Here is a 26,770-nt window from a genome sequence, read left to right as displayed (position 1 = left end):
GTAATTTTTGTATTTTGCATGTTTGCACCTCTGAGTGGTTGTAAGCCGCCCTGAGTTCCTCTGGGAGATGGTGGTGGGGTATAAATAAAGTTTGTTTATTTATTTTTGTGGCGGCACATTATTATGAAATTGCCATGCACAATCTCAGGAATGGTCTCCACAGCAATCCTGGGATAGCCATATCAGCCTTCCCACCCTCACCCTCTTTTCTACCTTTAAAACACTAAAAATAAGCTCCTTCCTTATCAAGTCTGGAGGCTTCTCCTTCCTCTGTTGAGCCTGTAAACAATGTAACAGAGCTGTCAAGGGGGAATTACCCCCATCCCCTCTTGAAAACTCCGTTTGTCCTTTGTAGGCACCTCAAAGGAAGGAGAAGCCTCCAGAATCAGTAGGGAGAAAGGGAGGGCAGCGGGACAGTGGCCATACTATGGGTGGGAATGCGGACACCTCCTGGCCAAAAAGGTGGGGTTCTGGCTCCCTTATGGGCACCAAATTTGCATGAAATCATCATTTTAAAGGCTGATTTCATGCAAATTCGGGCCAGTATAGAAGGGCTCCCAGACTGCTGGCCAAGTGGCAGGCATCTTCAGACAAATCTGTGATATCTTTTTTGACAGTTTTTTATCTGTAAATCCAATTTAGTCAGGATAATCTTTCAAAGACAGCAAAGCTTTTTCTTTGTAAAAACTCCTTTACTTTCTCTTACTTACAAGAGAAAGTAAAAGAATTTTTACAGAAAGCATTAGTACTCTGCTCTGTACACATCAGCAACTAAAGAGCTATAAAAATCCACCTGCACCCATTAATACTACTAGACAGCTCATATGCATATAAATCATACTGCATTGAAAGGTTTAGAGGCAGAAATCCTGGCCTTGCCTGGGATAAAGCAATCACATGATTATCTGAGGTTATTTTAAACACCAAAAATAAACATTCATTTCAGTCTCAGAATTCCCAAGCTTGATGATTCTTTTAGGAAGAGCTGAGCAGCAAAGATTTGTTGGTCTGATCCCTGTTCAGTTGAGGACGTTTTGCTAGTTGAAGGATCTCAGTGGACTCTTGAATACATCCAAATTTTAAATACATCCTACTGGTTATTCATCAATGTATCAGAAAGGAATAAACTGGATGGGTTTGCTCAAACTTGTCACTCATTGACCTATTCTCCTTTTCTCTTTAATTCCAACTCCAGCTATAGCTACAGTAAACATATTTTTGGCACACATTTGCTAGACAGGATTTTTATTATTTTCTCTTTTTTGCATTTTGAGTTTTCAAAAAAATATTTTTCAAAAACACATTATATTAGGAAAGTCACAGATGATGAAGTTTATCTGATAAAGCCCATCTTGTGATAAAGTGTTATGAGAGATCAAATTTTCTCAGGACAACTTTAGGGAAAGGCATATCTATGATTGCACATGTGTACTCTCTCCTCCTTGGTACGAATGAGGGTTTCACATTTTCCCAGGTGCATGATCATTGTTCTTTGAATTTGCAAAGGGATCTTGTAGTGGTTTGGACCATAATCATCTTGTGAGCATACCATAAAGATAGACATAAAGGCGTTAAGCACAAAAATTGAAAATAAAGAAAAAAAATTGGGACCCCTAGGACTATCTCTAGCATGGCCCTTTACCAGTGTAAGTGGACATCTAACCTCTATGCAAAAGCCTCTCATGAAAAAATTAATAAATATTGCTTTATTGCATGCAAAAGAAACCCAAAGTAGCTCAGTTATATCTGCCAGTGGATTGCTTCTGCTTATCATTTACCTGTGCTGGATATGGAACGGAACAAGACTACATGACATACCATGAGCAGCTGCAACAGCAACACCAGCAGAAGCAACATGTGTTGTTGGGCCTTTGGTTTCCAGGTGCTTGAGGCATAGCAGATGTTCCTTCATTTTGGGATTGTTGCCTTTTTCTCATGTCAGCTGCTTTAGTGGCTACAAGAATAAAATATAAAGAGAAAAATGAAGGAAATACAACAGTACTTGTGCTATTCACTGTGAAAGGGCTCTGGCTCACTTTCAACTTCAGATCTAAAACATTATCACCATGGGGTGTTTCAATATTATTACTCATTAAGGAAAGTGCCCTTAGGGGATATTCCAGAAAATCGAAGCAAGAGAAAGGGAAGGTAGGAATGGTTTATATCAGGGCTTGAAAAAAATATTCCCAGCCAGTATGGACAATAGGAATTCTGGGAGTTATATCCCAGGAGCGTAACTTCTTCAAGTTCTGGTCCCTACTGATGCTAAAAATTCACTTAACAAGTAGCAAGAGGGATGATGGAGGGATTACTCAAAGGACATTATCACAATAGTATGTTGTCTCACAGCAATTGCTTTGTTGAAGCAAGTGGGAACAAACATTGGCCCTTCTTCACTGACCATAAAATGCCGCTTGTAGCCAAAAATGCACATCGCCAATGCTTGCTACATGATACATTGAAGAGTATACAAGCATTTAAAAAAGTTTGAGATTTGCCACAAAAAAATGTGCTGTAGCAGATGCCAGGGTATCCTAGATCCAGGTCAAAATTTGCTCCTCAAAATACGGAACACATTGTAAACACTATCCCCTAGTGAAGCGCAGTGAAGAATCCCAAACGCGAGCTGCCAAAAAGTGCCTAAAAAGTGCCTCCATGTAATTGATTCCCTTCACTCCTAAGTGCCATTTTCCATTTTTTTAAAAACCAACTCACATGCCTTTGGTGCACTGAGGCGTATCCCTTCTAGAAAGGGGGGCGGGGGCGCTGTAAAACAGTTTGAGGCAAGATTCTGTGGTAAATGTCATCACGTCCCTGGGTTCTAACTAATTCCAGGCATAGCAATCTTATAACCTGCATAGGAAAACCAGTTCTTTCCAAACCATTTCCAAGTTGCATTATAATGTCAGTGTAGAAACACCCGCACTGGTTTGGAAATAATCATTATCACAATTGTTTGCAATTGCACTATTGTATCCTTATCCTCTCTCCACCTCCAGCCCTCCTTTTTGTTTTGACAATATTTACACAACAGACCATGAGATTCACGCCCCTTTGCCATGCCAGAGATAGTCCTAGGAGTCCCATACGTTTGCCAATTGGATCTTTCTACTACAAATGTTGGAGAAACATTTCTTTCTGTTCTCTAATTGCACTCCTTCCCCTGCTCTATCAGAGAGGACATGTTTGCTGGCAATTGGGGAAGATAAGGAGTCCTGGGTAATTGGCCCAAAGGGAGAGGTGTTTGGGGGAGGGGGTGAAATTGGAGCAATTTGTTCATTTATTTTGGGGATTTCTATGCTGTTGTTCTCCCAGCGGACCCAAGGCAGCTCACAACATCATTAACCACCTTAAGTCCCTTTGGGGAGATAGGTTGGTATATAATTGTTGTTGTTGTTGTTGTTGTTATTATTATTATTATTATTATTAATATTAAAATATACAAAGTAACATAAAACCATTAGCTAAAACAGACCATAAAATTTGCATAATGCTCCATCATCCTAAGCATCCTGCTCCCTCCTTAACTCTTACGTGCATAAAATGTAACCTACTTAGGAATAGCAAGCAGGAGAAGGGAGAGCAGGAAGAGAAGAGAAGCAACATGCTCACTCACTCAAGCAGTGATATTGAAGGCAATTGATGGTTTTCCCCCATCAATGAAAAGATAGTACCCAGCAATGATCAAAATGCAAAGCAGCAAGTGAGACATGACAGTCATCTTCTACCTGTTACCGACTATGATATTATTCTGTAGTAATTGCCATTTCCCAACCTTCTGTGACAATTGACTTCCCTCATACAAGTCACTTTCCCTCCCAATATTTTGGCAAATAAGAAGCTTTGGGATTCTGGCCAAGGGAACAAGAATGACAAGCAACAATGATTCCTTCCTCTTGCAGAGATATCTTTGGCAGCAAAGTATTTGCTGCTAAACAGATTTTAGTAAGAGCAGCAAGCATGGAGTTTCATAGAATCATACAGTTGGCTCCATAGTCTGTTGAGTCCAACCTCCCACTGAATGCAGGAAATCCAGCTTGAATCAGGCTGCACATGACAGGATTTAAATACCTAGAAAACCTCTATAGATTCTCTCTTGTTATATTATTATATAAGCTCTTTTTGTTATTCATCAGAACTGATATACTTCTCACAGTTTGTCTAGCACACTAAGATGTTGATGACAATGTGACAATCACAGCTTTCCTATTCTCTTTAAAGGGAAATAAAAGCATCATTGAAAGACAAAATTATTCCCTGTTTACAATGAATGGAGAATTGTACTTTCCTATCATATAAAGGTATATTCATAGGTTGGAAAAATTGTCTTTTGACTTCCCCTCCCAGAATGAACCCTGACAGATACTTGATAACATTATTGGTTTTGATGTCACAGGCAGAAGATGGCATTTATCTAGGCCTAGTGAACCTCCATATACAGATGACAGCTTACATTCAGATGGATAGCTGAGAAGATTTGCATATATTCTAACATTTCACAGATGAAAATGAGGGGCGGCACATGTGGCTAAGGAACATCAAAATGTGACTATGATGGCAAAAGTTAAAAATGAGGAAGAACACAAACTAGTAGAGGCTGCAGAAGTTTTGCCTGAGCCTATTGGGAGGGATGGGAGTCCGTCCATTCCCCCCACCTCACAAACACACATTTTCTCCCCTCTCTCCTGTTGAGTAAATACAGTGGATCCTCAGAGGATCCTCTGAAGATGCCAGCCACAGATGCAGGTGAAACGTCAGAAGAAAATATTACTAGAACACAACTATACAACACAGAAACCACACAAGATCCCAGCGATACCAGTCATGAAAGCCTTTGACAATACATACATTAGAATTACTTAAACCTGAAGGCTTCCCCATAATGAATAGGAGAATTGTAATCCAGTAGAAGAGCTACTTACATTTAACAAAGAATGGTGTACTTCCTATGGGGAGTATTTATTTATTTACTTACTTCATTTATACCCTGCCTTTCTCACTCCCCAGGGGACTCAAGGCCGCTTACAAACTCCGGCAAAAATTCAACGCCGCATATAGACATAACAATAAAAGCATAACCCATCAAACTGTAAAACAATTAAAACACACAAACAAATAAAACACATAGAACAATAAAACAGATTAAAACATATAAAGCACCAAGTTTTGATTAATTAATCCATAGTCCTTATTCAGAGTAAATTCCTAGAATTCTCCAATTTCTTTATAGAAAATTGGATTAAAACCAGTTAAATCTCAGGTGCTTTTGGTCCTTTTCAACAGTGGTATTCCAGTATCTGTACCCAATATATAATTACCAATTTTGATAACACCTCGCCATTTCTATTGTGCTTAAAGAGCTCAATAATTCTCGAGGAAATGTAAGTACTTTTCTCACTGAAATGTGTTGTTTGCTATATGGAAACCAATGCAAACTGCTCCATAAAATACCATATATTACCATATACCCAGCAGTATGACAGAAAAGAAATCAATCATGTGAAGCCCAAGTATAATGTGTGTATAGTCACAAAAAGTTATGTAGTAGCCAACAGTATTTACACCTAGAGCGAGCGTTCGACATAGGGTATATCTACAGTGTAGAATTAATGCAGTTTGACGCCACTTTAACTGCCATTGCTAAATACTATGGAATTAGGTGAGTTGTACATTTACAAGGTCTTTAGCCTTCTCTACCAAAAAGTGCCTCACAGAACTACAAATCCCAGGATTCCATAGCATTGAGCCATGCAGTTAAAGTAGTGCCAAAATGTATTAATTCTACACTGTAGATCAGGCAAAGACAAACTTGGATCTTCCAGGTGTTTTGGATTTCAACTCCCACAATCCCTAACAGCCTGGTGTAGATGCACACTATGACTCTTGATACTGGGATTTGATTCCATGCTCAGCCATCCACTGGATGATGCTGGGTGAGTTACACAAACTCAGCTCCCCCAAATCTTGTCGATAAAGTTGCCTTAAATCAGTAATTATTTGAAGGCACACAACAAAAACAACATCATCATCATCATCATCATCAACAACAACAACAACAACAGGCATCAATATGATTTGTGTCTCAAATACATAAGTCTAAAGAAAAGATAAAGATCAGCTAGTTACTTAAATATATTAATACTTAAAGCAACTAAATGTCTCTGTCGAGCAAGAAGCACAAGCCATATCATTTATTCCACCAACTCCCAGTGTTAACTTTCAATAAAAAATATTGTCTTTTCATTCTTGCTTAGGGAAGCAGTCGTTCAGATAGACACCATTAACCAGAAGCAAGCCAGGGGGAAGTATTTTTAACTCACTTTCCAAGAGAGAGTCCTATGGTCTTCTATAATAAAATAACAAACTATCCCATGAGGGTTGCTTCACAGTAAACTGTGGAAGACTGTAAAGTCTGATAGTAGCTTGCTGCCATATTGAGGATAAATTAATTACCACCATCCTCAAGTTGCCCACAGAAGTAATTAGCAGGGAAAAAGTAGCCCTGGGCTCATGGGACAATGTCTTGGGATGGAACCTGGGTCGCTTTCACATTGTATAATTATAGCAGTTTGTGGGCATGGATATATCCATTTTAACACTGGGATTTGTTACTTTGTGAGGCATTTCAAATTCTCTGTCAGCCAGCTCTCATGCTGCATCAAAGTAAAGATCACAGATTTTTATGGCATGCAGTCATAGCACTGGGGATGTGTGTCTATTTCCCAGAGAGATGTGCATCAGTGCACCAGAGGCATGTGAAGTTTTAAAAAATAAGAGAAAGTGATAGGTAGGAGCAGAAGTAATCAATTACCCTTCCCAACTATACCCTTGCTGCTCAATCATGGCCTTGAGGCATTTTTTTTAGCCCATTTGAGATTCTATACTGCGCTTCAGTGGGTGTTAGGGGCAGGTGTCTGCAATGAACTCAGACTTTCTTCTGACTTTTTTTTTGATGTGTTGCTTCTGACTGATTTGCACTGCAGCGTGGATTGGCGGTGTGCGTTTAGTGGCCACTCTTGTTTCAAGTTGGCCTGGAGCTGTCAATGTAGAGGGCTCCCCAATTAAAGTATCTTCTTGCTGTGTATGAACTTGAAATACAAGCTGTAAGCAACAGTAATTGGTACTATATATGTGTGTGTGTGTTATACTAGAGCTGTGCCCAGATCTCAGGATTTGACCCAGAAATCTCAGGGTCTGGAACAATCCTGAATAGACAACCCTACAAAGGAGTAGCTGATGACCAGAGAAAGGGCCTTCTCAATTATAGCATGCACATCACTGATAATGCCATTCTTTTTGCTTAGCTCTTCTAGCATCTTCCAGTTTATATCTCATTTTTCTCTACTGCTTTTGTTGCTGTTATGGACTTACAACATTTTGTCTGCTATATTTATTTATGAGAAAGCACCGTGTATTTTTAGTTTTTTAATTTCATATTATATTAGCAACTCTGAGAAGCTGTGTGAAGACAAGCATAACGATAAAGACTTGTAAATAAGATGAGCTTGCCTTATTGCATTTGATCTCTTAAGTTTATGTCATTTCCATTTCAGAATGCTGGGCTATTATACAGCAAGTATGAGATTCCTGGTCTTATAGATAAATGTCTTTGCTTTTTTTTTAAGACCATTGCAGGAGCCATTAGAAAGTAGCAGTGAGGTGCCTTATTATACAAAAGTATTTCCCTTTATATGTATGTGTGTATGTATAGATAGATTAGTTAGATATAGATATAGAGATACTTACTTAGGAGATCCCTCATTGTCCAAGTATGATGGCCCTCAAAGTGTAGTGTCTTGGTGGTGGGTACGTAGGTGACTGTGTAGTCCTATTCTTGACCCACATGTTCTTCCACATGTAGAGATATGTCCCAATGTCTATTCAGAAGTGAGTTCACTGTAACCTTAACTATTTTTATCAGTTCAGTATTGCAATGAAATCATTCCATCGCTATTGTTAGTGCTTTGAGTTCTGATTTTGGGGGAAAGGCAGAAAATAGATGATGATGGTGATAATGGTGATAATGATTAAGATGATATTCCAATTCAGTATCTCCACACTGCTCAGATCAAAAAGTGTGTCACAAATACTAGTGGAGGCAAAGAGAGCTCTCCTACCCAAGTATGTGTATGCATGCTGAATCTATGCACATCTGTGTGTCTTTCCACTTCCCTTTATTAATGTTTAAGGAAATTATGACTCTCCAAAGTTGCTTTCTAATGATCTAATCGAATGACTAATTCTAACTTGTTTCTATTTATTACACCACCACAAAGTAATTGAATATTCAAATATATATATTAAGAGAAATCTATCCAGAGTCAAACTTTCATCCTTTAAATCCTGTGGGCACATTCAAAGCACAGTAGATAGATATTATGCCTTGTCAGATCTATCCAATTCCCAGTTCTTTAATCTTATCCTGAGTATTAGCAAATCAAACCCTAGCTGTGTTATTATACAGCAAACTATGTAAAAGTTCTTCCAATTACAAATGCAGGAAAATACATTTGGGTCGTCTTAATTTTGATAAATAGGACCTTAAGTTGAGTAGAACAGGCCTCTTGGAATAAGATTCTCATATATTGCATCTAAATTAACTCAAAGATTTTCCTATATATGAACTTCATGTACTTGATCTGCATGTCTTTGAGCAGTGCTCATTTAAGTTGGTGTAGATGTGGATCAGCCCTTTGGTCTCCTCTCAGCCTTCTCTTCTGCAGGCTAAACATGCCCAGTTCTTTAAGCCTCTCCTCATAGGGCTTGTTCTCCAGACCTTTGATCATTTTAGTTGCCCTCCTCTGGACGCTTTCCAGCTTGTCAACATCTCCCTCCAATTCTGGACACCACAGTTGAAGGGAGATGTTGACAAGCTGGAAAGCGTCCAGAGGAGGGCAACTAAAATGATCAAGGGTCTGGAGAACAAGCCCTATGAGGAGCAGCTTAAAGAACTGGGCATGTTTAGCCTGCAGAAGAGAAGGCTGAGAGGAGACATGGTAGCCATGTACAAATATGTGAGGGGAAGTCATAGGGATGAGGGAGCAAGCTTGTTTTCTGCTGCCCTGCAGACTAGGACACGGAACAATGGCTTCAAACTACAGGAAAGGAGATTCCACCTGAACATTAGGAAGAACTTCCTCACTGTGAGAGCTGGTCGGCACTGGAACTCTCTGCTGTGAAGTGTGGTGGAGGCTCCTTCTTTAGAGGCTTTTAAGCAGAGTCTGGAATGCCATCTGTCGGGGGTGCTTTGAATGTTTTTTTCCTGCTTCTTGGCAGGGGGTTGGACTGGATGGCCCATGAGGTCTCTTCCAACTCTACTATTCTATGATTCTATGATTCTATGCACAGGATCTGGTGTAAGTGCATCTTAACACAGCCTTGTCCCGGATTACTTGAAGTCAGGGAAAAGGCTTTCCCCCAATTTAGGGACCTAAGCTGGCTGCAACTGTTCTAATTGCCATCCTGCATTCCCTAGGTCAGGTGACCTGGGGACTGGGATGGCAGCCCTCTCACCATGTCATGGGGGAGGGCATTAGGGTGACTGCCCAGCAGAGACTCATCATGTGGCCAGTAGGGACCCACCTTCGCAGAGGCAGAATTCCAGTTGGGAGTGATCTGGCATCCAGCACTCTGAATTGGACCCAAATGTAGGGTCAGTGTAAAAGTTAATACTACTATTAATACTAATAATAATAATAATAATAATAATAATAATAATAATAATACTTTATTTTTGTATCCCGCCACCATCTTCCCGAAGGGACTCGGGGCAGCTAACATGGGGCCAAGCCCAAAAGAACATAAAATGTGGAAAAGTTAAAATATAAAACAAAGCAATAAAATAAAATAGCAATAGCAATGTAACAGTCAAAACGGATTTGAGCACACGTAAACATATAAGGCCATAAAAACATAATAAAAGTTATAAAAGACAAATTCACCACCAAAAAGGATAAAATGGGGATCTAAACAAAGTGCATAATGGCTAAATTTTTGGTAAAGTGCCTTACAGCCAAACAAAATATAGCTTTCCACATGTGAATAGAGACATTAGATCTTAAATACAATACAGCATAGAATTTTTGTTTTAAAATGTAAAACAGTAGAAATAAATATGGAATCATTCTTTATATGTCACTGGGATAATCTTACTACAAGAGGAGGCGAATTTGGGGATATCATGGAATAGTAGTTGTTGTGGTACCACTAGAACTGAGTAATGAATTGCCATTTTTTATCTTTCTTTCAAGTATACACAATAACATCTGGAAATCTTATTTTCTCCTTTATAATTGTTACAAGGCTTTAGCAAACAGTATGATCACCACTAAACCACTCAAGTTTCAAAACACATAGCAAATATAATACTGTACATCTGTCTGCTCAGCAATGTCCTATCATTTCATGAATCTTTTTCTTTTTAGAAGTAATTCTGAGCCTCTTTGCTGCTTCTTTTTACTAATCAAACGCATGTTTCTCCAGATTTTATGTTTTTGTATAAAAAGATCAGAAATTGCAGGTACCCTTGCTCCCTAGGGTTGTCTGCAATGTACAGTACAACCCTTGTACCTGTAGGAGATACAAGAGTTGTACTTCCTTTTTTTAAAAAAAAAATTTTTTATTTTTTAAAACACAAAAAATACATACCGTAGACATACTAAACATTTACAATTCCCACCACCAACACGAGGATTGTTTTCTTTTTACATATTCGTTTCTTTATGAGACAATTTTTATATCTTTATCTTAATCCATTTCCAACCTATATACTATATAACATTTGTATCTTATTTCTTATGGCTTGATCTCCAGATTGATTCATGATATAGTTCTTTACCATTGTCCATCTTTCTTCCATTTCTCTTGTTCTATTTTCATTAGTTTTTATAACATTTAGTTTCACATTCATAATTTCAAATTCCATTTGCTCCACCATATATTGGTACCATTTATTTACTGTCCATTTTGATTTATCTTTCCACCCTAATACTATTACTGCTTGTGCACATTCAATTATTGCTTCTTTTATTCCCCTTTTATTTCCCATTTCCTCTCTTTTCCCTAATACCGCTATTTCCTTTGTTATGACCCACTCATTTCCTAGTATTTGATTTGACTCATTTTGTATAGTCTGCCAAAAATATTGTACATGTTCACATTCCCACATCATGTGCATAAACCGCCCTTTCTGATGACATCCATGCCAGCAGTGACTACTCCCCTTTTTATAGTAGTATGCTAATTGGCAGGGTGTACGATACCATTTGTGCAATATTTTCCTCCTCATTTCTCGTACTCTGGTATTCCTTTTCATCCCTATTGTCTCTACCACATTTCTCATCTCTTGTTCTGTGATTTGCAGCTCCGTTTCCCACATACTTTTCAGATCCCGTATTATACATCCATCAGCCTCTATGAGCATTGTATATATTTTGCTGGCCTGTGCCTTCTTTCCTTCCCCCTTTTCTCTTATTATCTTTTCAAAGGCGTTATCTTCTCTCTTAACCATATTAATATTTTCTTTTATTTTGCAATATGCACAGATTGCTCTTATCTGTAACCAATTTTCTTCTCCAAGCCATTGTTTAATTTTATTTTCTCTTACCGTTCCCTCTCTGTCATATAGTTGTTCTAGTCTCTCTATTCCTTTTTCCTTCAATGTTTGAATATTTCTATTCATATTTGATTCCTTATCCTTATTGATTATCCATACTGTTGACATTTTAGATTTTAAGCTACTTATTCTCCCTTGCCATTTCTTCCACACTTGCATTGTTCCTTTCATTGGTCCTATTAATTTATCTATATTTCTCTTATCCCATTTTCTAAAGATTATTTCTTCACAATTAACTCCATTCATTTCCTTTTCAAATCTCACCCATTTTTTATTTGTCACTTGTAATTCTATTGCTCTTTCAATTTGGAAGGCATCACTATATAGCTCTAGGCATGGACAGCCCCATCCCCCTTTCATTTCTTTTGCAATTATCAATTTTTTCCTTACTCTTGGTCTTTTCCCTCCTTCAACCCAATAATTTAGTTTCCTATCCCATTCCTTTAATTTTGCCATGGGAGGAATTCCTGGGAGAGCCTGAAATAAATACATCATTTTTGGAATTATCAATATTTTCAATGCCCTTATCCTAGACATCTGTCTCAAATTTTTATTCTTCCACCTACTCATTTGTTTTAACATTCTCTTCCATGCCATTCTATAATTTCCATCTATTATTTTATCAAGTGTCTTAAATATCCAAATTCCCAAATACTTCATCTTTTTAATACCCAATTTTAAACCTGATTCCTTCCTTATCTCTAATTGTTCCTTCGGTGGCGTATTAATAAATAATATCTCTGATTTCTCCATATTTACTGATAGCCCTGATACTTTTTTAAACTCCCTCAATATTATTTTCATTGATTTAATCATTTCCCTTGGTCTCTGTGTTAAAATTATTGCATCGTCCGCATACAGGTTCAATCTCAACTCCTCCTTCCTCCCAATCTTATACCCTTCCCATGTTTCATCCATCCTTATTTTATATGCTAGGGGTTCTATTACCAGAGCAAATAACATTGGGGATAATGGACAATCTTGTTTGGTCCCATTCTCAATTTGAATGTTTTCCGTTCTTTGTCCATTCACTCTAATACAAGCCGTATTTTCCCTATATACATTTTTAATCATTTCACAGAAATTATTCCCCAAATTTAGTTCTTTACATAATCTATACAGATATTCATGGTTTACTTTGTCGAAAGCTTTATACACATCTAACTTTAGAATTGACAATTTTCTTTTTGTTTTTGTCGCATGACAAATCACATTAACAACATTTCTTATTGGTTCACTGATACTCCGCCCTTTAACAAATCCATATTGGTCTTTTCCTATAATCTTTGGTAGAATAATTTCCAATCTATTTGCTATGATTTTCATGAATATCTTATAATCTTGGTTTACTAAACTGATCGGACGATATGATTCTGGGAGCTCCGGTTGTCTATCTGGCTTCAGAACTGGAATAATTTCAGAAAGTTTCCATGTTTCCGGGACAATACCTCTCATATATACCTCATTAAACATTTCAGCCATATATGGTACCAACTCATGCATAAAGGTCTTATAAAATTCTGCTGTATATCCATCTATACCAGGTGCCTTATATTGTTTCAGTCCTTTAATTACCTGAATTACTTCTTCCTGTGTTATTTCATCATTTAGCATAATTTTATCCTCCTCGTTTACTTTATTCCCAATTTTTATTTCTTCATTATTCGCCTGTTCTTTTTGGTACAACTCCCTGTAAAAATCTCTCATTATTTCTTCGAGTTCCTTTCTTCCATCTTTCACCAATCCATTTTTATCTTTAAGTTTTGTTATACATGACTTTTCCTTTCTCCTCTTTAAATATCTCACCATTTGTTTCATTGATTTTGTACCCCATCCATTAATTCGTTGCCTCACACTCTGTCTCATTTTGTTCCATTGCACCTCATCCATTAATTCCAATTCTTTCTTTTTCTGCCTTAATATACTATTTATATTTCTTCTCCTCGTTATTCTCAATTGTTATTGTATTGATTCAATTTCTTTTATACATTTTTCTCTTTTCTCTCTCCAACTTTTCCTTATGTAGGACTCAATACTAAAACATTGACCTCTTAATACACTTTTAAATGAGTCCCACACCACAGTTTTAGATAACTCTCCATTATCATTTATTCTATAATATTCTTTTATCTCCTCCTGAAGCTTCAATTTATATTCATCTTTTTCTGTTACCACCGAATTATATCTCCAAATTCTTTGACTAATCTCATTACTCAATCCCAAGGTTGCAATCAGAGGACTGTGGTCTGACAAAAATATTGGTTTCCTTTCTACCTTCTTTATTTGGGCTTTGCTTGCTTTATTTAGTAAGATATAATCTATACAGCTAAATTTATTGTGTCTTGCTGAATAAAAAGTATCCCTAATACTTTGATTTGCGTGTGCATCCACCATATTAAGCTTATTTACATTTATTGCTTTATTATTATTTTTAGTTAAGTCCAAATTGAAATCGCCTGCCCTAATCAATGTCCCTTCCGCATAATTATCCAGCTTCTTTTTAGTATTCAATATATACTGTTTTGTGTTTCTGTTCGGTGCATATATCACAGCTAATGTTATTTTAACCTGATTTATCTAGCCTTTCACAAAAACTGTTCTTCCTTCCCTATCTCTTTGAACATCAAGCTCCTGAAATGGAACATTTTCATTGATTAGAATTGCTAACCCTCGTGAGTTCCCTGTCCCTCGAGATTCATAAATTCTATTCCATGTTTTATCTTTAATCAATTTATCCCTCCCCCTCTTTTTATGAGTTTCCAATAACATTATCACATTTATCCTACATTCCTTTGCCATTTTCAACATCCTATAAATCTTAAGATCTGCCATTCCATTTATATTCAGTGCCAATATAGTTAAATCACCCATTTGTTTTGTATAATTCCATTTTTATCTCTCCCCCTTGTCTCTTCAGTTTCTTTTCTTCTCCTCTCCCCCTTTTTGCCCCCCTCCCTGGATCCCCATTGTGCCCCTTTCCCCTCAGAGTCCAGTCCTTTCCCTTCTCAGACTCCACTTGGCGGCTGCGTTGCCCTTCGCCAGTTCCCACACCTGCAAATTATTTTAACCCAGTTTATCAAAGTGGTTTTTTCCCTCTTACATCTTGGATCTTGTTTCCATTCTCCTTGTTTCCTCTTACAGCTTTTGCTTTTTTAGTTCTCTCAATTGTTTTTCCAAAGTTCGTATTTGGTCTAAGTCCATTTGCTTCAAATTTCTTAAGTCTATAGTCTCTTGTAAATCTTGACCATGCTCTCCTTCCCTATTCATCAAGTCTCCAATAACAGATATACTCTGAGTCGAGCACGATTCTATTTGCCCGCCTCTGTCTGCAGCTTCCAGCTCTGTTGATCTTATCTGTCCAGCTGCCTGAAGAGTGTCCTTCGCCTTCTTACTCCCCTTCTTTCTTTTGAAGCTTCTATGGACCTCTTCATTATCTGATTCCTCCGTCTCATCCGATACTCCCCCTTCTGTACAAAATCTCAGAAGTCTAAGCATGGTCTTTCCACTAGCCAAATCAGTAGCTTTATATAATTTACCATCTCTATAGACGATCAGGGTGGCAGGAAAAGCCCAAGTATATCGCTGGTTCTTCCCCTCCAGGACTTTTGTAATTTCTTTCATCTGTGCTCTTTTATCCAGTGTCTCTGATGAAAGATCCAGGAGAGGCCAGACCTTTTTACCTGCCAAGGTAAGGTCTTTTATTTTCCGAAGCTGATTATACACCTTTTCCTTCGTTGCCTCCCTTGAAAAATGGATCAAAATGTCTCTGGGTTTTTTTCTACCTCTATAAGCCCAATGCGATTGTTCTATATCGTCCGGTGAGATTTCCATCAAAGTCTGTAGCCAACTGACAATATTTTGTTTTAAATTGTCACTCATCTGAAAATCCTGCCCTGCTGTTCTCAGGCGTATATTTGCTCTTCGTGACCGATCTTCCTGGTCAGCAATCTTGTTTAGGAGTTTTTGGTTTGCACTTTCTAAATGTTTTTTTAAGTTGGCTATTTCCTCTTTCTGTTTTCTAGTCTCCACTTGCATCTCCATAAATTTACCTTCATACTGTTGCACCTTTGACTCCATTGATCCCAGCCGGGTGTTAATCATTTCAACTTGTTCTTTTAATTCATCATTCCCCTTCTTTAAGCTATCAGAGCTTATCTTTAGTTCATTCAATGTGTGTAATATTTGGTCCAGCTTCCGCCCCCATTCCACTCCCTCCGCCATTATGGCACTCATGTTCAGTTCTTTCCTTCACCCGGTCTTCTGATTTATTTTCTGAGGTTTCAAGTTTCAGACGCTCAAACTGCGATCTGCTTTGCTTCCTCTTTTTTCACGACCGGGTCCAGGTTGGAGAGAGAGATTTATGATCTTCCTGGGCTTTAAAAATAAGCTTTATTTCTTTTGCAGTTAGGGAGCTCTCTTAGGCACGTCTATCTTATCTGACGCATGCGCAGCATCCAAGAGTTGTACTTCCTATGTACTCAGGTTTCAGTCTCTGATATCTCCACTTATGCAGAGGAAGTGCTCTTCTTGGTTGTTCCAAAAAATGTGCTAAGGTCCCTTTAGCTCATCCATAAGACCTCTGTGTTCACCCATTCCATTGTTTTGTTTGCCTGGTTGTTGCAGCTTCTAGGATCTGCATTAAAGATGTTCCGTTTTTTAAAATGCAAGGTGTATCTTCCTGTGGTGGTCCTGTGGTTTGAAGAGTAAGTGGCCTTTCTTCTGATATTTAATTTAAATTTTATACCACAAAAAAAGCTGTTTCACTGACATACTACGGCACTATGACTCTGAAAGTATGTTTGTTATAAAGGAGAAAAAGGAATGAAAACAGAAGGATACTTTTTGTTCTAGTATGTTTCAGAATTAAATTGAAATCCACTCAAGGGTGGAATAAAATGTTACAGCTAATGCTGTGAACTGCCAGAAAATAGTCTGGGACAACAAAAACATTTGGATATTTAATCCCTGCATCCAAGAACTAACACAATGGCCAGACATGGTTGCCCTATATGGAGAAGCACCTCAAGCAAAAGAAAAGGTATATAGATCTTTGTCAAAGAATTTGAAAAATAAATACAGTAGGCAATACTGGTCAAATTGATAGGTAAACTGACCTGCTATAAGGCAATTTCTTGAGTTTTACCTAAATCAGAAATTGGGAATATTAGGTTCAAAGCTAACACATCACTGTTGATGTGAACATATTACTATGGCATTACTTTTGATTTTTTAATTTTTTTTAAAAAAAAGAATGAATACAAGAGATAGGAAACATTAAAGCCACAAACATTAAAAAGATTAAAATGAAAAGTTCTAATATCATGGTTAAAAATTAAAATGGATTATGGGTAATGAATTAATTGTAAATTAATTCCAGGCATAGCACTGTGGTATTGGTGCCTCACTAAGGGCACACCTGCAGCTTTCTGTCAAACTGCACATGCACATCCCAGCTGAGAGAGATGAGGAAAAAAAACACCTGCGTTCTCCATGGCTATCAAGCTGCAGATACTGCGCATCCTGGAAGTGGTTCAAGGCTAGCCTCTGAAGTTTGAAGTTTGTGCTATCACCATCTAAGTCTTTTACCAGTTCTATGGTTTCCAATGTAATAATCTGAATACTGAAACCATTTCCTACGACTATATTTACTTGAGGGCCCTTCCACACAGCCAAATAACCCAGAATATCAAGGCAGAAAATCCCACAATATCGGCTTTGAACTGGGTTATCTGAGTCCACATTGCAATATATTTCAGTTCAAAGCAGAAGATGTGGGATTTTATTCAACTGTGTGGAAGGGGCCTGAGTCTAGTGCTCATCTTTTTTTAGCTAAATTACATTGCCAAAATTAAGGTGTGCATTAGATTTGATGGTGCATTAGAATTGTGAACAAAACCCCACCTGCGTGAAAGGTCCTGGAAGAACACAGATCTCTAGAGGCTGGGTGGGGAGGCAGGGGGCACGAAGAGGCTTTTCTTGATTGTGGTGATAGCTTCAGGGCTCCCTGGTGCCTGGACAATGAGGAGGAGCACCCAGCTGGTAACCCAGTCATTTCTGCCATTCAGTCAGTCCTTGGGGTCCCTCAACCCAACCCCAGGTTCAGCCCCATGTGGTTCCCAATTGGTGTCATTCATGACGCCTTCAAACCCTCCCCCTTGATTTTGAAGGTCTCAGGAACGAGGCCAGTCAAGTATCATGTGAGGCTGGCATGGCTTCCTAAACAGCCTTATTCATGCTGCCTGCCTCCCTGATATGCCATGACTGTGCTGGTAGAGCATCACATTCAAAGGAAAATCCATCTTTTAATGTGCACCTTTAAAACTGAGACATGCATTATATTTGATGGTGCATTATACTCGAGTAAATACAGGTATATTGGTTTCAAATTGATCCAAGTACTAAATGTAGACGTGCCCTAAGGGAAGAGTTCAGGACCCTACTCTTTGTAATCCTGAGGTTGCCTACAAAAGATGATAGCTCCAGCAAAGACTCACTGTAAAAGCTAGATAGATTCTGCTGTAGAAGATATGTGACACTGCAAACAAAATGTACAACACAAAGATTCTCCTCATGCCCTAAACACAGCAACATATTCCTAATGTTTTTGTTTTGTTTTGTTTTTTCTTCTCTGGTAAAAAAATGAAACTACACCATGACCTTTTTCCACTCTACAAGCCTTAGGCAGTGCAGCAGAGTGGATTCTGGGAATTCTGGGAAACCTACCTGTGGTTATGTTATATGACATGTTTTATAGGACTTGCAATCAAAAGGGACAGAGAAAGAATATCAGATCTAGTGTTTTAAACTACCTCTATGTGTTTGATGTAAACTCACATTATGTGAAAAGATGGCACATAACTAGATGATTTCTTTCAAAATGTTTCTCAAGGTTTGTCTTATTTCAGAATAATATTTTTCATGACAACATAAACAATTAGAATTTCCTTTCTGTGCTATACAATGATAAGTCTTAAAATCCATGAATAAGGATTTGTGACATATATGTATAAATACGAAACTGACATATCACATGGGAAATAAATTATCTAACTAGACAACTGCACAGCATTGACCCCATTTGAGCACCTTTAAAATGCATTGAATAAGCTGAAGACCCGAGGCTACATAGTGACAGTTTTATTTCCTTCCTCAGCAGCTCTAGCCACAGTCCTAGCTATTTTCTTCCCTTTGCAATCATGGAAAACATTCCAATGAAAGCAAAGGACTAGTGAACATATATCTTCTCTTGTGGGGAATGAAATATATTTTACAATGGGCTCTGCTTTGAATAGTTTTCTAAGGACTAAACTGCAGAATATAACTTCTTTGTACTTTTTCTTACTCCAGATTCTTGAGCAGAGATAGAAAACTATGTGTATAGTGGGGGGGCAGTTTCGTCCCTGTGGTGCATAAACTGTTCAAACTATTCCCGCATGGCAGGGGTTTGGATTGGATGGGTCTTGTAGGATTCTATGATTCTATGGAATAGCTAGTTGAAAACTGTAAAATCATTAAGTTATATAGAAAAAGTAGCACATCTCTGTAAATATCAAATTCTAGAATAGAGTTTAAGTTTCCTTGTGGAGAGAAAAAGTGGGGTATAAATAAATATAGACATCATCATCATCATAGAAAAGTTAAGGATGTTTAAGCATGTATACATATAAAATTTCATAAAGCTAACTTTCATTTTGGACTTTTTAAGGTAATCTGGAGACTTGAAGTCTCTGAGCAGCAGACAGCTTTCAACATAGAAGCTAAATCCCAGTGGGTATCTATTAATATACAGAGTTGATTATTAATAGCTTTCCCAGCCATTTTTGCCCAAAGTGCTCATACTTCCAATTGTGGTGTTTCGCCAGGGACAGCCCTGATTAAACCTGTGTCATCTCACTTTGAAAATGTCCTGGTTTTTTTCTCTTTCTACAATTACATTCCTCCTTTTGTCCTCAGCTTACTTATTTACCTTCTAAGCAAGAATTATGTCTCCAAGTGAAAATTTCCTTCCGTTCCAAAACTTCTAGCATTTCTGAGAGTGAAACACTGAACATTGTTCACACCTAAAACTAATCTGTTATGTTTTGCATTCTCTTGGTAACATTGCCTGCCCTTTTCTTTTAGTACCTAGACTGTATTTGTAAATATACAACATATTAAGTTACTGTAAGGCCAAAGTTACATCTTTAATGTGACATCTTTGAGACTTCTAACACATTTAAACACAGAGACACACTCATCAGTGTTTTTTACCCATTCACAGTATGTGTGATCTAAACTCCTCCCTTATTGTTTCTTGATGTGCGAGAACACCAAAAAGCTACTGACTTAGATGAATGAATAATTGTAGTACTATTTTTGCTGTTAAATTACTGAATTTTCTAGGATTTGAGAAAGAAAAAACTAGAAAAGAATGTGGGAGAGGACTCAGGGAATGGATGTGCACCCCTCCCCCCCCCCCCAAAAAAAAAGTCCTGGTGCATACAATTGTCTTACAGGAGAATTCCTCTCCTATGACACCTGCAGCTACAAGGCAATATCTCATGAGTAAAATGGTTGAATTCAGAACTTTCTCTCAGTACAGATTCTAGTTTAAATTCTACACTCACAAACTACCTTTCAATACCTGAAAGTTCCTCTGGGCATATTCATGAAACATACTGAGAGTCAAGCATGCAAATATGGGCTCTTTGTCAGATGGAGTTATGGGAGAAACAGAAGATACAATATAACATGAAATTCATTACTGTTTAGGCAGATTGCTAATCTGATGCCATATCAAGACATGAAAAAAATATTTCTTCGCTATATCTAGGGACCAGTTTTTCATAATAGCATGCCAACAAAAGTATACATTATTTGATAAACCTCTGGCTCACTCTATCCATTTCAAGAGATTTTCTTCATATCTTGACTCAGCCTTGTCAGCTGCTTACACAGCGATGGTTCTGACTGCATGATCAAAGGAAAGACTATCAAAGCAGCACTTGAATCATTTGATTTAATAGTGATGGAATTACAGACTATGTGTCTTGCCATCCCTCCAGCACTGCATACTGTATTTCCTTAAGTTTTTTTGACAGCACCCATTCTTTTCTCAAACCAGCAGTGCTGATCAATAATATACCTGACTATATAGTTGATACAAAAATCATTGTAGTTATATTTGACTTCTGTCCTAAAAGCAAGCTAACATCCTCTAACATGGTTCCAGGACATCTCTATGATCAAGATGATCTCCCATGTAATTTTTTAAATTTGCAATGTTCAACATTCATAGAGTTTTTGCACTCATAACCCTACAAAATTTTTGCCTAATGTATTTCCTGCTCTCCTCAAGTACAAATGTCATAGAATCTTTCTTTCTATGCTGGAGGATGGATACTGGAGGATGGAGGGCCTGGAGGATGGAGGGCCTCGGACTGCTGGACCTTTTCTTCCAAGAGGGACACTTATGACCTTGTCACACAGGGCTAAAATTGGTAGCATGCATTGATCTAGCCCTGGTCACCCATGGAGCCGGCCAGCTCTCATCAGAAAAGATCGTGCTGGCTCAGTGAGTGAAGGAGGACAGAACCAGCATGCTCCACACATGCACCATGCTTCCCCCCATGGGATCAACAGCTGCAGGAGCTAGGCAATGCTGGGTAGAGATGACGGTTTCCATGCTCCCTGACGAAGCAAAATGAGCTTTTTTTGGTGGCCATGTGATGAGGCCATAACTTAAACTTGCTGTAGTATAGCTATCCACGTCCTCTGGCATGAACACAAACATCCCACAGCTGTTGTGGGTGTGTACATGAGTTCCCTCACCTTCCATTCTAGCAGAATTAAATAGGAAATTAAGTAGAGAAAGAAACTGAAATCTGGATCTTACCTACAAACTCCCCCACCAAACACCCACACAATCCCTAGTTTATCACACCTATTTGCCTTGTCCTGTATGCCCAACTTCTCTGCACCATGCTCCAGGAACTGCTGCTGTAGCTATACAGAGAGTTAGAGAGTTTTTTTGGGGGGGAGAGGGGGGGCTTTCAAAATGTGTGCAAACATTATTTGGCAGTATTTTCACTCTTTAGATCTTAAAGTCTGAGTTAAGGCTAAGGGAAATTAATTTTAAGTTATGCTAAGGACTCAGAGTTTGGAACAGTTACATATTTTTTTTTATCAAAATTCCCAGAATGCCCCAGTCAGCAAGGCAAGTCATTATGTTGGTTAGACCTTTCTGGAAATTGTTGTTCATATTTTTCTCCCATCCCTACTCTTAACAGTATGAATTCTTCATAAAGCATGAAAAAAGTTTCTGTGCATAAAACATGAATATTTTGCAAAATTTTGTAGAAAAAAATCATGTAAAATGAAAGTCATGTAAAAATCATGTAAAATGACGAGGCTGGGGGGGCCAATCTCACCCAGCTTTGTCCACCAGGCTATACCGTGCAGCACCAACCAAGATCTGGAGGAAGGGGAGGAGGGGTTGCAGTGGTCTATAAGGAGTCCATCCCCCTGACCAGGTGCCCCATCCCGCAGTCAACCTTGTTCGAATGTGCTCATCTGAGGGCCGGGACAGTTTAGGGATTCTGCTAGTGTACTGACCACCCCGATGCACTACAGTCTCCCTGCCTGAGCTAGCTGGGGTGGTCCCGGGCCTGGTGTTGGAGTCCCAACGGCTCATTGTGCTGGGGGACTTCAATGTCCATGCCGACACCACTCTTTCTGGGGCGGCTCAGGACTTCATGGCCACCATGGCAACCATGGGGCTGTCCCAATTAGTATCTGGCCCTACCCACAGAGCGGGGCACACACTTGACTTGGTTTTCTGCCAGGGATGAGAGGAAGGTGGCGGTGTGGAGGAGCTCACCATCGCTCCATTGCCATGGACCATCACCTGGTCAGGTTTAGACTTACTGCGCCCCCCAACTTCCGCAGGGGTGGAGGACCTGTAAAAATGGTCCGCCCCAGGAGGCTTATGGATCCAGATGGATTCCTGACGGCTCTTGGGGAGTTTCCCGCCACCTTGGCTGGTGATTCTGTCGATGCTCTGGTCGCCCTCTGGAACAAGGAGGCGACTAGGGCAATAGACACAATTGCTCCGGAACGTCCCCTCTCGAGTACCCGAGCTAAACCATCTCCTTGGTTCACTGAGGAGCTGACAGCGATGAAGCGAAAGAAGAGGGAACTAGAGGGCGTGTGGTGCTCTGAGCCGAGCGAGTCAAACCAAACACGGCTATGTTCCTATCTTAGGACATATGCCGCGGCAATAGACGCTGCAAAGAATTCTTTCTTTGCAGCTAATATTGCGTCCGCAAAGAACCGTCCGGCGGAGCTGTTCCGAGTTGTCAGAGGTTTGTTATACCCCGTCTCCCAAGACGGGATCCCTGACAACTCGGCAGCCCACTGTGAAGCATTTGCTCGGTTCTTTGCGGACAAAGTTGCTTTGATCCGTTCTGGCTTTGACACCATATTAACGGCAGCTTCCGAGGATGTAACATGAGCACCTGCTTGTCTCATTTTGATGGATTCTTTTCAATTGGTTGAGCTCGAGGATGTGGACAAGGTGCTTGGAGAGGTGAGGGCTACCACATGCATCCTAGACCCCTGCCCATCCTGGCTGGTGAGAGAAGCCAGAGGGGGATTGGTCGAGTGGGTGAAGGTGGTGGTGAATGCCTCCCTTCGGGAAGGCATTTTTCCAGCGAGCCTCAAATTGGCTGTGATCAAACCGCTGTTGAAGAAGCCATCACTGGACCCCACTCAATTGGAGAACTTTCAGCCTATTTCCAATCTCCCCTTTTTGGGCAAGGTCGTGGAACGTGTGGTGGCCGCACAACTCCAGGCATTCTTGGTTGACACTGATTTTCTAGATCCGGCGCAGTCTGGTTTCAGGCCAGGGCATGTACCGAGACAGCCTTGGTCGCCTTAGTCGATGATCTACGCCGGGAACTGGACAGGGGGAGTGTGTCCCTGCTTGTTCTGCTGGACCTCTCAGCGGCCTTCGATACCGTCGATCATGGTATCCTTCTGGGGCGCCTTGCCGGGATGGGTCTTGGAGGTACTGTTTTGCAGTGGCTCTGGTCCTTCCTGGAGGGTCGTTCCCAGATGGTGTCATTGGGGGACACCTGCTCGACCCCACAACCATTGTCTTGTGGGGTCCCGCAGGGGTCAGTACTGTCCCCCATGTTGTTCAACATATACATGAAGCCGCTGGGAGAGATCATCCGGAGTTTCGGGGTTCGGTGTCATCTGTACGCAGATGATGTCCAGCTCTGTCACTAAGGAGGCTGTTCAGGTCCTGAACCGGTGTCTGGCCGCTGTGTCGGACTGGATGAGGGCCAACAAATTGAAATTGAATCCAGACAAGACAGAGGTCCTCCTGGTCAGTAGTAAGGCTGAACAGGGAATAGGGTTACAGCCTGTGTTGGATGGGGTCGCACTCCCCCTGAAGACACAGGTTCGCAGTCTGGGTGTGATCCTGGACTCATCGCTGAGCCTGGAGCCCCAGGTCTCGGCGGTGGCCAGGGGAGCATTCGCACAACTGAGACTTGTGCGCCAGCTGTGCCCGTTCCTTGGGAGGTCTGACTTGGCCACGGTGGTCCATGCTCTGGTTACAGCTCGTTTGGATTACTGCAACACTCTCAACGTGGGGTTGCCTTTGAAGATGGCCCGGAAGCTCCAACTAGTACAACGGGTGGCAGCCAGATTAATAACGGGGGCGGCATACAGGGAGCGTACCACCCCCCTGCTAAGCCAGCTCCACTGGCTGCCGATATGCTACCGAGCCCAATTCAAAGTGCTGGTCTTGACCTATAAAGCCCTAAACGGTTCTGGCCCAATTTACTTATCCGAACGTATCTCCTCATATGAGCCAGCTAGATCCCTAAGATCATGTGGAGAGGCCCTGCTCTCGGTACCACCTGCCTCGCAGGCGCGGCTGGTGGGAACGAGGGACAGGGCCTTCTCGGTGGTGGCTCCCGGGCTGTGGAACACCCTCCCCACAAATATCCGACAAGCCCCAACTCTTCTGGGTTTCAGAAAGGCTGTGAAAACATGGCTCTGTGCACAAGCTTTTAACGAGTAATATGATAACGTCGACATGGTCCGATTGAAGGCTGAAGCATGAGGTTTTTAGACAAATGGATCTAATTTACATATGTTTTAATTTTTATAATGTATTTTAATGATGTAGTTTTATAGTTTTAATTGATTATATGTACTGTTTTTGTTTTATTATTATGTTCTTGGCATTAAATGTTGCCAACTGTGTAAGCCGCCCTGAGTCCCCCCGGGTGAGAAGGGCGGGGTATAAATTCTGGAAATAAATAAATAAATAAAGTGGTTCTTCTGTGCAGGGTCCCATATTATGGAAATATACCTACATTCACATATGTACAACACTAGAAAAAAAATCTGAATTGTGAACCACTTGCTCATTGTTTGGAACTTACACTTTTGCTCCATGAATTGAAGGAAAAGTTCATGCACAAAGGTATTCTTTCCATGGTTGGGCCTCAACTTCTATTTGCTAGGGGGAAATGGGAAGCATACCATCCAAATTAATCTTTCTAGACAGTAAGTTCCTGGCTCAGTTCTAGTGAAACAAGTTCATTCTACTTTCTGATGATTCAGGGGTGAAACCTAAGCTATAGTTATGAATGCAACTTCAGTGAGCCAAGAAACCAGCAACATTCTTGATTCTGCCAGTTCTGTGTTACTTAGTTGTTCCTATATGACTGAGGTTTTCAGTCAGTTCTATTAAAATTTAAAGTCTGTAGTGCTTATAACATAGCAACAAAACAAAACAAAGTTCAGTTCTAGTGGTCACACTGGTGTTACAGTGAGATTATAAGAGGCAGATTCACACATTTATGTAGCCATTCTCTCTCCTGGGCAATCAGTAAGGTCTGATTCTACATTTAAGGGCATTCCCTCCTACAACAGCACTCCTTCAAATGTATGCCTTCCCCATGGAGTTACCAGCAGCAATACCATTGCAGCAGAGCCAACAGATGTTTGTGGGCTCTGTTGCAGCATATGGTGAGCACTGAAATTGGGATTGGGGTCAACTATGCAGACAAAGAACCTTGTGGAGAAATATATTGGGGCAAAAATTGGGTGGTACCCCCTTAATAATTGCAGTTCTCCACATGCTTGGTGGTGATCTACATGCCTATATGGCCAGCTAAATATTGAAAGCAAAAACACTGATCCAGTATTAAGCACTGGCTTTTGTAATGGTAGAATATTACTCAGTGAATTAACCTTCCCCAAACTGAAAACTGTGATCTGTTTATGAGGGAACTTCTTGGTTCAGGAGACAAAGGTGGAACCCTCAGAATAGTAGCAGAAAATTAAAAGAATTCCAGATTCAATAGAGCTTGAAAACTCAGGTCTGAAAATTGATTTGATAGTGTTAAATGATAGATATTGGGAACTGCCAGCACTAATAATCAAAATTGCTGAATTAGTTAAATTAGCCTTCAGCCTTCTTCACTAATTCATTGTTGAAAGAGTCAGTCTCTACCAGTAGAAGGGGGAGACTTCTGGTCAGTCCGGAAAGAAGAAAGCAGCCTGTGCTGGATAGATTGACACTACCCCTGAGAACACAGATTTACACCAGGTGTATACTCCTATATTCAGTCCTGAGCATGAAGTAGTTGCAACAGGGGGGGTTGCATGTGCCATATCACCAGCTCCATTTAATAATTCATCCGTAACTTTCTGTAAGTTTTCCTTTACAGCTTGGATGTGCTTTCATTGGTATTTGTTTTGATTTTTGTAATTCAATAAATTATGCCTTGATAATCATGCTCTCTTAGTCTTACAGGAAGGCAATCACAAATCTCCTCCCAATAAATCTCACCTTATGGGAGGATCGCCATAAGTTGACTTGAATGTACATAACAATAACCTATGTAAAATAGATATCTGAAATGACAGAGTTGAGCATAAAGCTACAGCCAAAGTTGACCTGAAACGAAGGGTTGGACCTAGAGAGCAATGGGTCCAATAATGCCACCCACCCTCCAATAAGTTCACTGAGTAGCTTAGAAAAGTCATTGTATGAGTTGAGATTATCCCACAGGGTTCTTCTGAGAATGAGATGGACAACCTGCACCCATTTAGTTCAGCCTGGAAAGGCAAAATACAAATAAGAGGACCATC

General features: G+C 39.8%; 1 protein-coding gene across 4 annotated transcripts in view; it reads right to left on the bottom strand.

Annotated features, from left to right (window-relative positions):
• rgs17 (regulator of G protein signaling 17) overlaps positions 1-26,770 on the bottom strand; it is an 84,829-nt gene that overhangs the window by 30,472 nt on the left and 27,587 nt on the right. For 3 of the 4 annotated variants that reach the window (XM_008123745.3, XM_003215779.4, XM_008123741.3), the window contains exon 2: positions 1,819-1,954. The exons of the other annotated variant lie outside the window; for it this stretch is intronic. In XM_008123745.3, coding sequence (XP_008121952.1) covers positions 1,819-1,937 — 119 coding nt within the window. In that variant the 5' untranslated portion in view covers positions 1,938-1,954. The remainder of the gene's footprint in view (positions 1-1,818; positions 1,955-26,770) is intronic. 4 annotated transcript variants of the gene reach the window in all.

This window comes from Anolis carolinensis, chromosome 1, assembly GCF_035594765.1.
Source record: "Anolis carolinensis isolate JA03-04 chromosome 1, rAnoCar3.1.pri, whole genome shotgun sequence".
Taxonomy (NCBI): Eukaryota; Metazoa; Chordata; class Lepidosauria; order Squamata; family Dactyloidae; genus Anolis; species Anolis carolinensis.
Note: the sequence above shows the minus strand (reverse complement) of the source record. Positions and strands in the feature narration are given on the sequence as shown.